Consider the following 11,955-nt stretch of genomic DNA (forward strand, 5'->3'; position numbering starts at 1 on the left):
CAGTATTTTAATCTAGTAATCTTATATTCAAATTTAATCGGTTGGTTTCAAAAATAATATCTATTAACCGAACCCTAGGCTTGAAAACTTCAGTTTGAACGGTTGGATTGGAAAGTAAAAGCCATAATCATATGTATATAAACATATACTACATTTTAATCAGTGGAACGTACAAAATTAACTAACATAATATAATCTCCTTACCTGTTCCTGAAGAAACTACCTAAAACCTTTGAAACCACCAAAACCTAACCGCACGAATCTATCGAATATTGACGGCCTACATGCCGAGAGAAGGGAGAAAGGACCGGAGAGCATTTGCAGAGAGTTCCCGAGGCTAGAGAGAGAAAGGGAGTCAAAACCCTAATTTTAGAGAGAGAAAGAGAAAGAGAGTTCTGATTTTTTTTTTTTATAAAAATTTTATGTTCCTTTGCACTTAAGTAACTCAGCCTGAAGGAAAACTGACGGTTTTCCTGAGCTTGACAAAACCTTCAACTGTTTGGCACTTAAACCGTTCCCCGCAACTAAAACTGTCAACGGTTTTTCTGAGCCTCCTGAAACCATCGACGATTTGGTTTGGTGCCAAATCAATTTCCTCTTTTTCCTTTTCCTTTCTCTTTTCTTTTATTAATTTCTTTATTTTCTTGGTTCAAGTTACTACACACAAGGTCCTCCACACGCACCGCACGACGCAGAGTAGGACAAGTAAGAGTAGGCTCGTGAAAAATAGGGCCCGATGCAAGAGTTAGCACGGTTGAGTCCACTAGGGGTAAGGGCTCGCTATCCACTGTAGGGGCATCCCGCATTTGAGAAGAGTCGCCTTCAAAATCGCTCTTCTTCTTCTTCTTACTTGACTTCTGCTTCTTCGCCTCCGCCATCACTGCCTCGTATTGTTTAAAGTCCATATCTGCAAGAGGGAAGAGGAATAGGTGAGAAAACATAGCACAACACAAATATGATCACGTACACCATAAAACAGGAAAGGTAGCTACTCGGAGAGACATAACTAAGCCCGTGCTGCACAAGGACATGTTCCTTGAGTAGTTCACTGTGTGGGGCAATCCCCTGCCATCTACTATCTCGCAAGTCCTTAAGAATGGCCTACTCTGACAAGGAAAGCGTAGGACTCAAGTGTCGTAGTAGAGTTGAAATAAAGATAAAAGATTATAGATAAACATACAAACACCAAACATAACCCAAGCACGTGCATAAAAAATAAAAAACAGAGGAAGGAACATCACCATCAAGAGGAGTAGCCCAAATGCGGGGCCCATAATAGTTTAACTCCCTAGAGGCAAATAAGAATCAAAACTTTCACTCGTGAATGGAAGAACTATCAGGAGTAAATAGTTTATACTCAGGAAAGGAGTTGAAGTAATACAGTTCCTCCTCTACGGAGTGCGTCCTCATCTGAAAGCAACTCTGAAACAGAGGCACTGTGGACTGGTGACCTCGTTGTAGGAGGAGGACGGCAAATGACACCAACGATAAGTACAAATTGGGGACAAGCTATGAGGGAGCTATGTTATAAAATCAAAGGATGTTTGAGAAGAAAGGATGAAAGGGCAGCCAAAGACCTAGATCTAGGAAATCGGTATATAAATAGATCTTAGACTCGGAGCTATTAGGCAACCTAGTATAAATATCATCAGGAATAGCGAATAAGCGATTAACATTACGCATATCTTCCGCGAAAAGGTAGCACCGCTCAATCCATACGATAACAGGAGGCTTAGACTGAGCCCTTGAAGGCTTTATGAGAATCAAGATCGAAAGGCAAGCACAACAAACAACTTACACCACTCAACAATTTGGATCAACAACGCCTATTTTCAATAGGTTTGCTATAAACACAATCGAAAGAAAGGAAGAACACGAAGAAAGATACAAAGAACACCACGAACAAACAAAGAAAAAAGCAAAACTTAACATACAAATGCCAAACAAAAAGCAACAAAAGACACAAAGAGAAAGGCGTAGGAAAAATGTACCTAGCAGAGAGCCTCTCAAGCGAGACAAGGAGCAAATGAGCAAATGAACACCTTTTATATAGGAAAGCTCACTCAAATCTCCAGAAACCGCGCATCTAGAGAAGGCAGGAAGGTATTAGTTAGTTCACGTTTCATAGGAAAAATGCCAAGTCCCTGTACGAGCACATTGCTCAAGAAAGATACACATATCAAGACAGACGCTGAAGCTGGCCAGACACGCGCCAACAAACTCTTACGTGACCTGCGTCCCAACTAGGGGGGACACTCAATTGACGTGACCTTGGGTCCCAAAACGTCTTAGATTCCCTAAGTATGGCACAAATAACAAGAAATTTTGATTCCTTATAGGTGCAATCACGAAGGACCTCAAAAATCTACAAAATTGACCCAACTGGTGAGGAAAGCTCATGAACCCAGAAAAAATGCCTAGTGAATAAGCATTGCTCATTAGGCAAATTCGGCCCAACTGATGAGTAAGGCTCGTGAGGCCATGCTCATTAAATGAGCACAACTCATTAGGCATATTTGACCCAACTGATGAGTAAGGCTCATTAGGCCATGCCCAACGAATGAGCACAGCTCATTAGGCAAATCAGCCCAACTGACGAGCGATGCACATGAGGCCACAAGAATAACCTTGAAGAGCAACTCGACAGAAAATGCCTATGAAGAGCAGCTCGACAAAAATAGTTCGGCAAAAGTTGCCTTGACAAGCAGCTCGGTAGAAAATGCCCACGAAGAGCGGCTCGGCATAAAATGCCCACGAAAAGCAACTTGGCAGAAGTTGCCTTGACGAGCAGCTCGGCAGAAAATGCCCACGAAAAGCTGCTCGGAAAAACAGCTCAGCAAGAATCGCCACGAAGAGTGGCTCGGCAAAAAATGCCCACGAAGAGCAGTTCAGCAAAAATAGTTCAGTAAGAATTGCCATGAAGAGCTGCTCGGTAGAATATGCCCATGAAGAGCAGTTCGGCAAAAACAGTTCGACAAGAATTGCCCTGAAGAGCAACTCAATAGAAAAGGCCCACGAAAAGCAGCACAGCAAAACCGCTCGACAAGAATTGCCTTGAAGAGCAGCTCGGAAGAAGTCGCCGACAAGAGCAGCTTGGTAAAAATAGTTCGGCAAAAATTGCCCTAAACAGCAGCTAGGCAAAAAAATGTCCACGAAGAGTTGTTCGGCAAAACCGCTCGGCAAGAATTGCCTTGAAGGGCAACTTGGCAGAAAATGCCCACGAAGAGCAACTCAGAAAAACCGTTTGGCAAGAATGGCGTTGAAGAACGAATCAGCAAAAGTCGCCCACGAAGAGCAGTTCGACAAAAATAGTTCGGCAAGAATTGCCCTGAAGAGCAGCTTGGAAGAAAATGCCCACGAAGAGCAGCTCGATAAAACAGATCGGCAAGAATTGCCTTGAAGGGAAACTCGGCAAAAAATGCCCATGAAGAATAGTTCGGCAAAAACAGCTCAACAGAAGTTGCCTTGATGAGAAGCTCAGCAGGAAATGCCCACAAAAAGCTGATTGGCAAAATAGCTCAGGAAGAATTGCCTTGAAGAGCAGCTTGGCAAAAAACGCCCACGAAGAGTTGCTCGACAAAAATAGTTCGATAAAAGCAGCTCAGCAAGAACAACTTGGCAAAAACAACTCAGCAAAAATGGCTCAACATGAGCAGCTCGGCAAGAATTAATAATAATAACAATAATAATAATAATAATAATAATAATAATAATAATAATAATAATAATAATAATAATATATCGAATTTTAGAAGCAAGCTCCACCAATTCGAAACTGAAGGGAGGCAACTGATACACCCTAAATATACCAAGATCAAATGATCAATCTACCATAGGGGATAATTAGGACGCAGCAACAATGAAAGTCATCAACACTCAAAGGCAGCTACTCAAAATGGGTCAAACACCATAAAGGCCAGAGTAACTCACGCTCACGCCATAAACAGCTGGTGTCAATCTCATAAAGGTCAAAACAATTCACGCCTGTGCCATAACTCGCCAATAAATGGCATTACCTCCTAGGGTCAAACTCCTCTGCTATAAATAAGGAATCAGGTGGAGAGGCAAAGGTATCTCATTCTAATCTAATTTTACTATTGCATTCAACCTCTCTAAAACATTCCCTTACTTAGCCATCAAAGAGATCTCCCGGAGTACACCCCGAGTCATCCAAGCCACCTTTGTTTTCATCCTTTTCAAGTGATCGGAGACATGAAGGCTTGTCGAAGGTTCTCGACTTCTCTATTCCGCAACAATGGCACAAAATGATTTGAAACAACAACCAATAAAACAAATCAAATTTCTTTAGGTAGTGTTTGGGAGTATAGATTTTGGATCTTAGATTTGAATTTGGACAAATTTCAATATAATTTTATATTACATCTTATTCAATCAAAATTGCCCAATTCAAATTCCAAAACCCAATGATCCTAACCCCTAAAGTTAAGACCCAATTCGACCTCATGATCGCCTATTCAAACTTAATTAATGGCAACTTTCATGAACTCCCATTTAAGCTTAATTGATTCCTTTGAAGCCTTAAATTTTAAACTTTACTAAAATTAAATTTCAGAAACCAACCCACTCCCCCCTGCTGAGAGGCAAATTGAAGTATGAACCATCTTTAGCATCTTGCCAAGCAATTTAAATGCCACTTTGAAGAAAGTTGATGCTTAGCAGCGACAGGCGAGCTAAGCTACAAAATATAACCAGCCCTCGCTGAGGGATAGACGTCAGTAATGTGTTTGACAGCTAATTGAACAGCTATGCTGAAATGGAGGGCTCCACAAATCTTCAAGCAAATATAGGCTTTGGTCCACAGCTATTCAACAAAGCCAGCCCTTATCATATATACATATATATATCACACGCCCACATCAAAACTCCTTTTAGAACATGCGCCTCCCCTCTCATCCACACTACACCAATCATGTCTCAACCTCCTATTCAGCACCTTTCATTATTCTATTAGTTACCACCACATATATATATAGAGAGAGAAAGAGAGAATTACCACCATAATATATATATATATATATATATAGATGTGATTCTTTCTTCTGCACTCACTCTCACTCTCACTCACTCTCTCTCTCTCTCTCTATATATATATGGTGGTAATTCTCTCTCTCTCTATATATATATATATATATAATGCATAACAAACACCCACAAACAATGATTATGCAACCCCATTTTTCACTTTAAAAGGGTCTGTCATGCTCTGAGAAATGGTCCCATTACAAAGGATATCAAAACTTAATGAAGTTATGTGATTTCTCTGCATAGTTTTTTGCCTTTTACCTTCTTTTTCAAGCATTTTAAATCCTATCAATTTAATCGCTTAAATTTTGCATTTAGAATCTCAACATAGCTGAAATTAAGATTGTAAAAATCAAACCATCATAGTATAGTTAAGAATTTAACAATGTAAAGTATAATTCAAAGGAACTTCAGTAATTCAATTTACCCTGTGTTAGTCTTCACCTCTGTACAAATTCAAAATACTAATTTTGAAAAGGATTCAAAGGTGATAAATTAATTAATTAAGTAGTTACATTTGAAAAGTCAAACCAAATATATAGTTTCCTATCACAGCAAAATTTGTCCCTAGCTCTGGAAGGAAACACGTTGAGACCAAATTTAGGATGGAAATTTACAAATTAGGATCATGTTAATGTAGTATTTATTATATGATTCCTCTCTACAACCAGCTGTTGTCAACCATCCACTGGTAAATGTGAGATCACTGGTTGGAGTATGACACTGACCAAAAAACATAATATAAATACAAAACTACATAGCAATGCAGTACAAAAATATGTACTGAATTCAAAACTGCAACTATGTATAGCTAAATATATTAGCATCTATATTTTCATCTAATCTCTGCATATTTTCTAGTCACTTTCTTCAACTAAGCAGACTAATGAGACTATATTACATTCTCTTCTAAAGACTCAAAAGCCTCCCCTACTTGCTTTCTTTGATTACATTTATGGAGTTAGGGAAAAAAAACAAAAAGGCTAAGGAACTGTTACATACATGATTTTTTATGTATCATATTTTTCTTTGGAATCTCCTCCACCCCAAGGAACAGGGAGAAGAAGCTTCTGTTGTTTCTCCTTTAGTTGTCATGAAGCCCCCAATAAGCTGACTGGCCAGTGTCCCCAGTGAAGACAAGGAAACGAAGAAAAAGGAGAGAGAGAACTGTGGCATTGAACCCATGAAGTAGATTTGGAATTCACTCCTCCACTGCCTCTATAGTTCTCGTTTGTTCCTGAAACTATGTGACTGTTGAGATGCCACTCCCTATTGGAGATGCAAATGGACTCTCTGGAAGATTAAGTCCTTGACTACTGCAAATTTTAAAAAGTCAAAAGGAGAAAAAATCCATATCAGCAAAGCAGTAACTACTACATCTCCCCTAATAAAAAGCAGTAAATCAATTCATATATCTTTCTGTTCAAGTAATCTTTCATGATTCCTGAGAACATAAGTTGGAAATCCTTGATACCCATGTTTGAGTTTAGTTCATTCCAGGAATCCTACATGGTAGGCATCAAGGATTCTTGGAACCATTATGCCCACAAAACAGTCCAATCTTTTTTTTATTTATGGTGAATCCGGATTTTCAAGGGAACGCATCCACTTTCCAGGCATAAGGATTCCTAGGAATGTGATTCCCCAAACCAAATGCTTAGAGTGAGGGTAGAGTTGCACTTCATTAGTTAGGACTAGAAAACCTTTGAAATTCGTACATACCTTTCTTGGTCATTGTAATTAGGACTCGTATGCCTGATTTTATCCTCACTGGTGGATGACCCATGGTTCAAAACATCTAGCAAATAATGGAAACGCTCTGCAGACTCCAACTCTACTTGTTCTGCAAACAATCAAATGCCCAAACAAGAAAAATAGATAATAAAAGGATGAAATGGGCGATTGGAAGAATCGTAGAGGGTGAAGGAAGGACAAAGTGGCAAACAAAGGAACTACACATGTTATATATTTATTAAATGTAGATTTAGAGATGGTAAACCTTCTGAGAGCTTCAACTCATCCATCGAGTATCCAAAACACGGATGATGGGTTAATGACCTAGGTGCTAGGTGCAAGTCCAAGAGTCGCCTCCTCTCAAACTCAAGTGCCTGCTCATGCTCTTCCATGATCTGTTTTCTGAGTAATCTTGAGTTCTCACAAACTCTCGTCACTAAAGAAAATCAAGCAAATGATATATATATTAAAAAAAAAAATGAAGAGAAAGAGAAACTAAAAATATATGTATTACTAGGATTGCTATTATACTCACTCGAGTGAAGCTCAGAATCCGAATCAAGAAAATGTGCATTATAATACATAGGATGCTGAAACTTCTCTGCATACTTCCTGAGTGAAAACATTTATGTTAGAACCATTCTTGATTAAACTGTAAAATGCAAAGGGAAACGAGATGAAAGGAAACACAACTGTGCAAAAATTAAGGGAAACTCCATCTGGCAAATTCTATTGGGCTAACAAAAACTATGACAGCAATGCATAAACGGATGGGATCTTGAAAACATAAAAATATTCATCAAAATTCCAATTCTAGCAAAATGAGTTTTCCTATTGATATGCTAAGAATCATAAGACACCTAAACTGTGACTGCCAAATAGAGAACCGGTTAAAGTAACCTACCGAATTGACATTACAAACTAACAAAAATGCAAAAAAAAAAAACATTTAATTTCGTCTTGGAAGGCAGAAACCAAGCTGGAATACAGAAAATTATAAAGTTCTCCAAAGTGAAGGCTAGGAAAACTTTCTATAATAGATGTAGAAGAACAATATGCAATCACAGAAAATGCTTAGGCTCCAAAAGCATACATTCCTTGCAATAGATAGCAGTTATTTTAAATAACAGAAATATTATAATAATACTTCCATGTTGGCTTCTAAACTAAATCCTAGTGCTCCAACAATTGTTCCCAACAATCAATGAACAAAGGAGATGTACCGTCCCATTTGCACATTCACCAGCAATGAAAAAGAATTAAAGTTTAGAGGTAGATATCCTATGACCCTAAGCAGCAAAATGATGGATAATGTTGGATACTTCAAGCACAAGGGAGACTGACAAAAACAAACGCGATATAAGGAGATGACACTTCACTGAAAACAACACGGCTACAATTAGAAGTAGAAATTTGGCTTTAATAATTGCAGTAACTGACAAAAATCCATGTTGCAAACCCAAACAAATGACAATCAATAATATCCGACAAAACATTATTTGTCTCAGAAATTTTCAGGTGAGTGAAAGTTCAGACAGATACAAAGCAACCAACAAAAACTGATGACATTGGAATCAAAACGACACCACAAGCAATTGGGTCGCTTGCTCTTCAAACATAACAAGGCTTTTACCTTTCAACAAGCCTTGACTTTTCTCTGTATGGTTTCACCAGGACACGAGCCCCACACACAAAATGTGGATTCCCCTTTGCCAAAATTTGCTTGACTGTCTCCGGATTAACAAATGTCACAAACCCAAACATCCGTTTTTGTTGGCAAGGAATCCTAACATCTTGAACCGGTCCAAATTTGCTGCAAAACATAATACCAAATCAAACCAAGAACTTCTAATGCCAAAAGAAACATAATCAGCATTGGCCATCAACTGCCAAAACCAGCTTCAATTTCCTTACTTGAAGTAGTTGGAAACATCTATCTCTGAGAATGTGCTCTCTGCTGGAAAGGTCAGATAAATTTGTCGGGAACCAGAAACAATTGCACCAGGATCACTTCTCTCACAAGCATATTCCATGTATTTTGGAACATCTTCTGCCAAAATTACTGAGTGCTGCCCATGAGGTCTGTAACTCAAAATAATAATGAGTCAGAAACAAATACTGCAATGCGTGGGGCATGAAAAAATATTTTTCTTTAAATAAAAAAAAAAATCATTGCACCTGTCTATGAGACGAATACTATTCTTCAGTCGAGCAAGAAGCTTTGTCAGACTATAACCGGCCTTGCCATGTCTCTGGCTCTCTGTAAGGTACCCCTCAGCTTGAAGGGTCTTTCCATACTTTTCATAGTACAGCATTGGCAACGAGGCAATCGAAACTGGGAACCCTCTTCTAGATTTCAAAAGCTCTGTAAGCTCCGCTTCTAGTTTTTCAAGAGAGCCAGGTGAGAAGATGTGATCATCACTCGCAAGCTCATTTGAACTTGAACTGAAAAGTTGAGAGAAGCTTTCTGGCATTGGGTGGCCATGGAAGTACCTGCAGTTGTTTCCATGCTTACAAAACCCCTTACTGAAATAATGACACACCTTTACCGGAAATTCAGGCAAACTTGGAGAACGTCGACTTATTCTCACGCCCAATGTGGGTTCTGGGTAATAATAATTGCTCGAGAAATCTGAACTAACAGAATTGACAGTGTCTAATTGATCTTCCAAAGTTAAAAACTGAACTTGGTTCTGAAGGCGAAAATCTCCACCAACTGAGTCGGGATAACCCGGTGGGACAAAATCCAAACTATGCACTGATTGCTGGTCAGAGGTGAGTTGGGGATCCCAATAAGGATTCCCAGCTCGAAGGGATGCAGGAGAAGAAAAGGATCGAGATGAAGGAAGTGAGAATGGTGTGAATTGTAAAGGAATATCCGAAACAGGTGCCGGGTTCACCTGAGAAAGTGGTATCGGAGCAGAAGCTGCAGGTTTGGAAGACAACCCCAGCTTGGTTTTGGCTTTGTTAATCAAAGAATGGATCAGATTGTCAGGGCTGAAGGCCAGCCGAATCATTTCGCGCTCACCATGGTCTTGCAACAAAAGATAACCAATGATCTTAGAGACATTTTCAGGTTCTAATTTTTGAATTCTATTATATACAACTTTTGTAGACTCTGAAAAATCCATCCCAAATTCAAACCCTACAAATGAAATACCAAATACGTGAGATGATAAAAACTTTTTAAAACTAACAAAAACTACACTACTACGGATAGTAAACTAGTAAAATCACAGCAAAGTTGTTAACAAAGCAAACACACACACACACACACACACACACATTCACACAGTGAAAGAGGGAGAGTAAAGGAAACCTAGATCAAGAGATTAAATGCATGACTAATGAGTTTTCCAAAACCATGGAAACAAACAACTATGAACAGAGTTTCAACAGATGATATCAACATTCAGATTTCATTTTCTGCCATAAATGAAAATCTAGGACGATCATAAAGTGACAAAACCATGTAGAGTCCATTATAGTTTGTACCCAAAAAAAATCATGGAAGTCATTTCACAATAAATAACCGCTGTATGCTTGAAAAATAAAAAAAAACACTATAAAAAACTATTAAAAAAAATAAAAAAAATAAAAAAAAAAACTAAAAATTATGGGTCATACCCTGCAACATTTCAGCCAAAAACAGAGATGCAGGAAAAGCATCAGTTATTCCCTGAAACAAATCTGAACAGTAGCGGCAGCCAAAGCATCAGTTATTCCCTGTTTGGCATATGTAATAAAGAACCAAACAAAGAAAAAAAAAAAAAAAAAACAGGAATTGTTAACCATCCTCTTCCAGTCTCCCCCACACGCAAAGCCAAATATAGAAAAAGAAAAAAGCGCAAACTAATTCTCTTTTATTCTATCTTGACCCATGTTAAAGCCCATTATGAAACACCAGAAGTTTGCCATTCTCTGAAAAGAAGCTCAGAACGAGAATAACTGTCTGCATTTCCGCTGATGGAAATTTAAATCTATAATCATAAATTTTCTGATTATAAGAAACTTGAACCCAAACTGCAAACCCAATCCGCCTCCCAAACAAAAATGACAAAAAAAAAAAAAATGTGTTAATTTTATCTTTTGAATCCTAAACCTCAAAAACTGCATCTTATGCTTCTTTCAATAAAACCCATCTACATAACTCTTTTTCTTTTCCCTTAGAAAAAAGGATGCTCGACGTTTCGCTGAGAAATTCTAGCATTCCAAGGCACATCTCCCAAATTCAAACTAACAATGTTTCAGAAGAAGAAATGCACCTTGAAAGAAAAATAAAAAAAAAAAAAAAACAGAGCAACATGAAACCAGAATTTATAGCCATTTCTGGGAAAAATCTGAGACACTCACCAAATCTTAAAGGCCTAAGCAGGTGAAACAAAACCAGAGAACCAATCCCAGGCCTCCTCTTTCATGGTTGATGACAACTGTTCTCTGCGCGTGTGTGTGTGTGTGTGTGTGTGTGTGTGTGTGCGTGTGTGTGCGTGCGTGTGTGTTTATCTTCTGTTCTCCCACTCCTCCATTCTCCGCAACAACGACACCATTCTTTTAAAAATAAAAATAAAAATGCAAAATGACCGAACAAGGGGGAATTACCCGTCACCGTCAGCGCCCGACGGAGGGGTTGAAGATTTGAAGAATCGGAGAGTAGATCTGGCGGAGAGAAAGCGGAGGGCCGTTTGGGCTCTCCGTTGGAACAGGGCGTCTCCGTTGGGCTGCCGGGTAAACCCGGAAGGTTTCGGATGGTGGTTCGTTTGAAATTTTTTAATTTGAATTTTCAGGTCATTACATACAGATTATAATCCAATAAAGGATGGCCTTTTAAAAAATAAATTTAAAATTTATCCTGCAACTATTAATAATTATTTTAAAATATCTGTTTAATTTGTAATAACTATTTTAAAATACTTTTATAATTATATTAAATTTATTTTTTTTAATTGAATAAATTTTCACATCACCTAATTATTTACTCATAATTATTTAAAAACACCTTAATAATTATTTATAACTATGGCAAAATATTTTTATATTTTTGAATTCTTTGTTATTTTATTTAATTTTTATTTTTTTTTTGAAAAAAAAAATAGTTGTAGTACACACGAGTAGGGCATGCTGGTAGCTTTAAATTGAACCAAAATTATATACACACACCCACTGAATAACATCACATGA

The 11,955-nt window shown here is 38.1% G+C and overlaps 1 protein-coding gene across 4 annotated transcripts; it reads right to left on the reverse strand.

Annotated features, from left to right (window-relative positions):
* Nucleotides 1–5,672: 5,672 nt before the first annotated feature.
* On the reverse strand, nucleotides 5,673–11,553 carry LOC131149689 (zinc finger CCCH domain-containing protein 18). Of its 4 annotated transcripts, none has more exons than XM_058100370.1 (9): nucleotides 11,377–11,531; nucleotides 10,405–10,467; nucleotides 8,956–9,922; nucleotides 8,692–8,859; nucleotides 8,411–8,590; nucleotides 7,313–7,389; nucleotides 7,043–7,213; nucleotides 6,766–6,886; nucleotides 5,673–6,359 (listed from the first exon to the last, which is right to left on the reverse strand). In XM_058100370.1, exons 2-9 carry the CDS (start codon nucleotides 10,412–10,414, stop codon nucleotides 6,287–6,289), a joined length of 1,767 nt encoding a protein of 588 aa, XP_057956353.1. In that variant the 5' UTR covers nucleotides 10,415–10,467; nucleotides 11,377–11,531; the 3' UTR covers nucleotides 5,673–6,286. The 4 variants fall into 4 exon arrangements, with proteins under 4 accessions (XP_057956353.1, XP_057956351.1, XP_057956352.1 ...); XM_058100368.1 differs by having other exon boundaries at nucleotides 10,405–10,503; XM_058100369.1 differs by lacking the exon at nucleotides 11,377–11,531 and adding an exon at nucleotides 11,131–11,364 and having other exon boundaries at nucleotides 10,405–10,503.
* Nucleotides 11,554–11,955: the final 402 nt, after the last annotated feature.

This window comes from Malania oleifera, chromosome 2, assembly GCF_029873635.1.
Source record: "Malania oleifera isolate guangnan ecotype guangnan chromosome 2, ASM2987363v1, whole genome shotgun sequence".
Lineage (NCBI taxonomy): Eukaryota > Viridiplantae > Streptophyta > Magnoliopsida > Santalales > Ximeniaceae > Malania > Malania oleifera.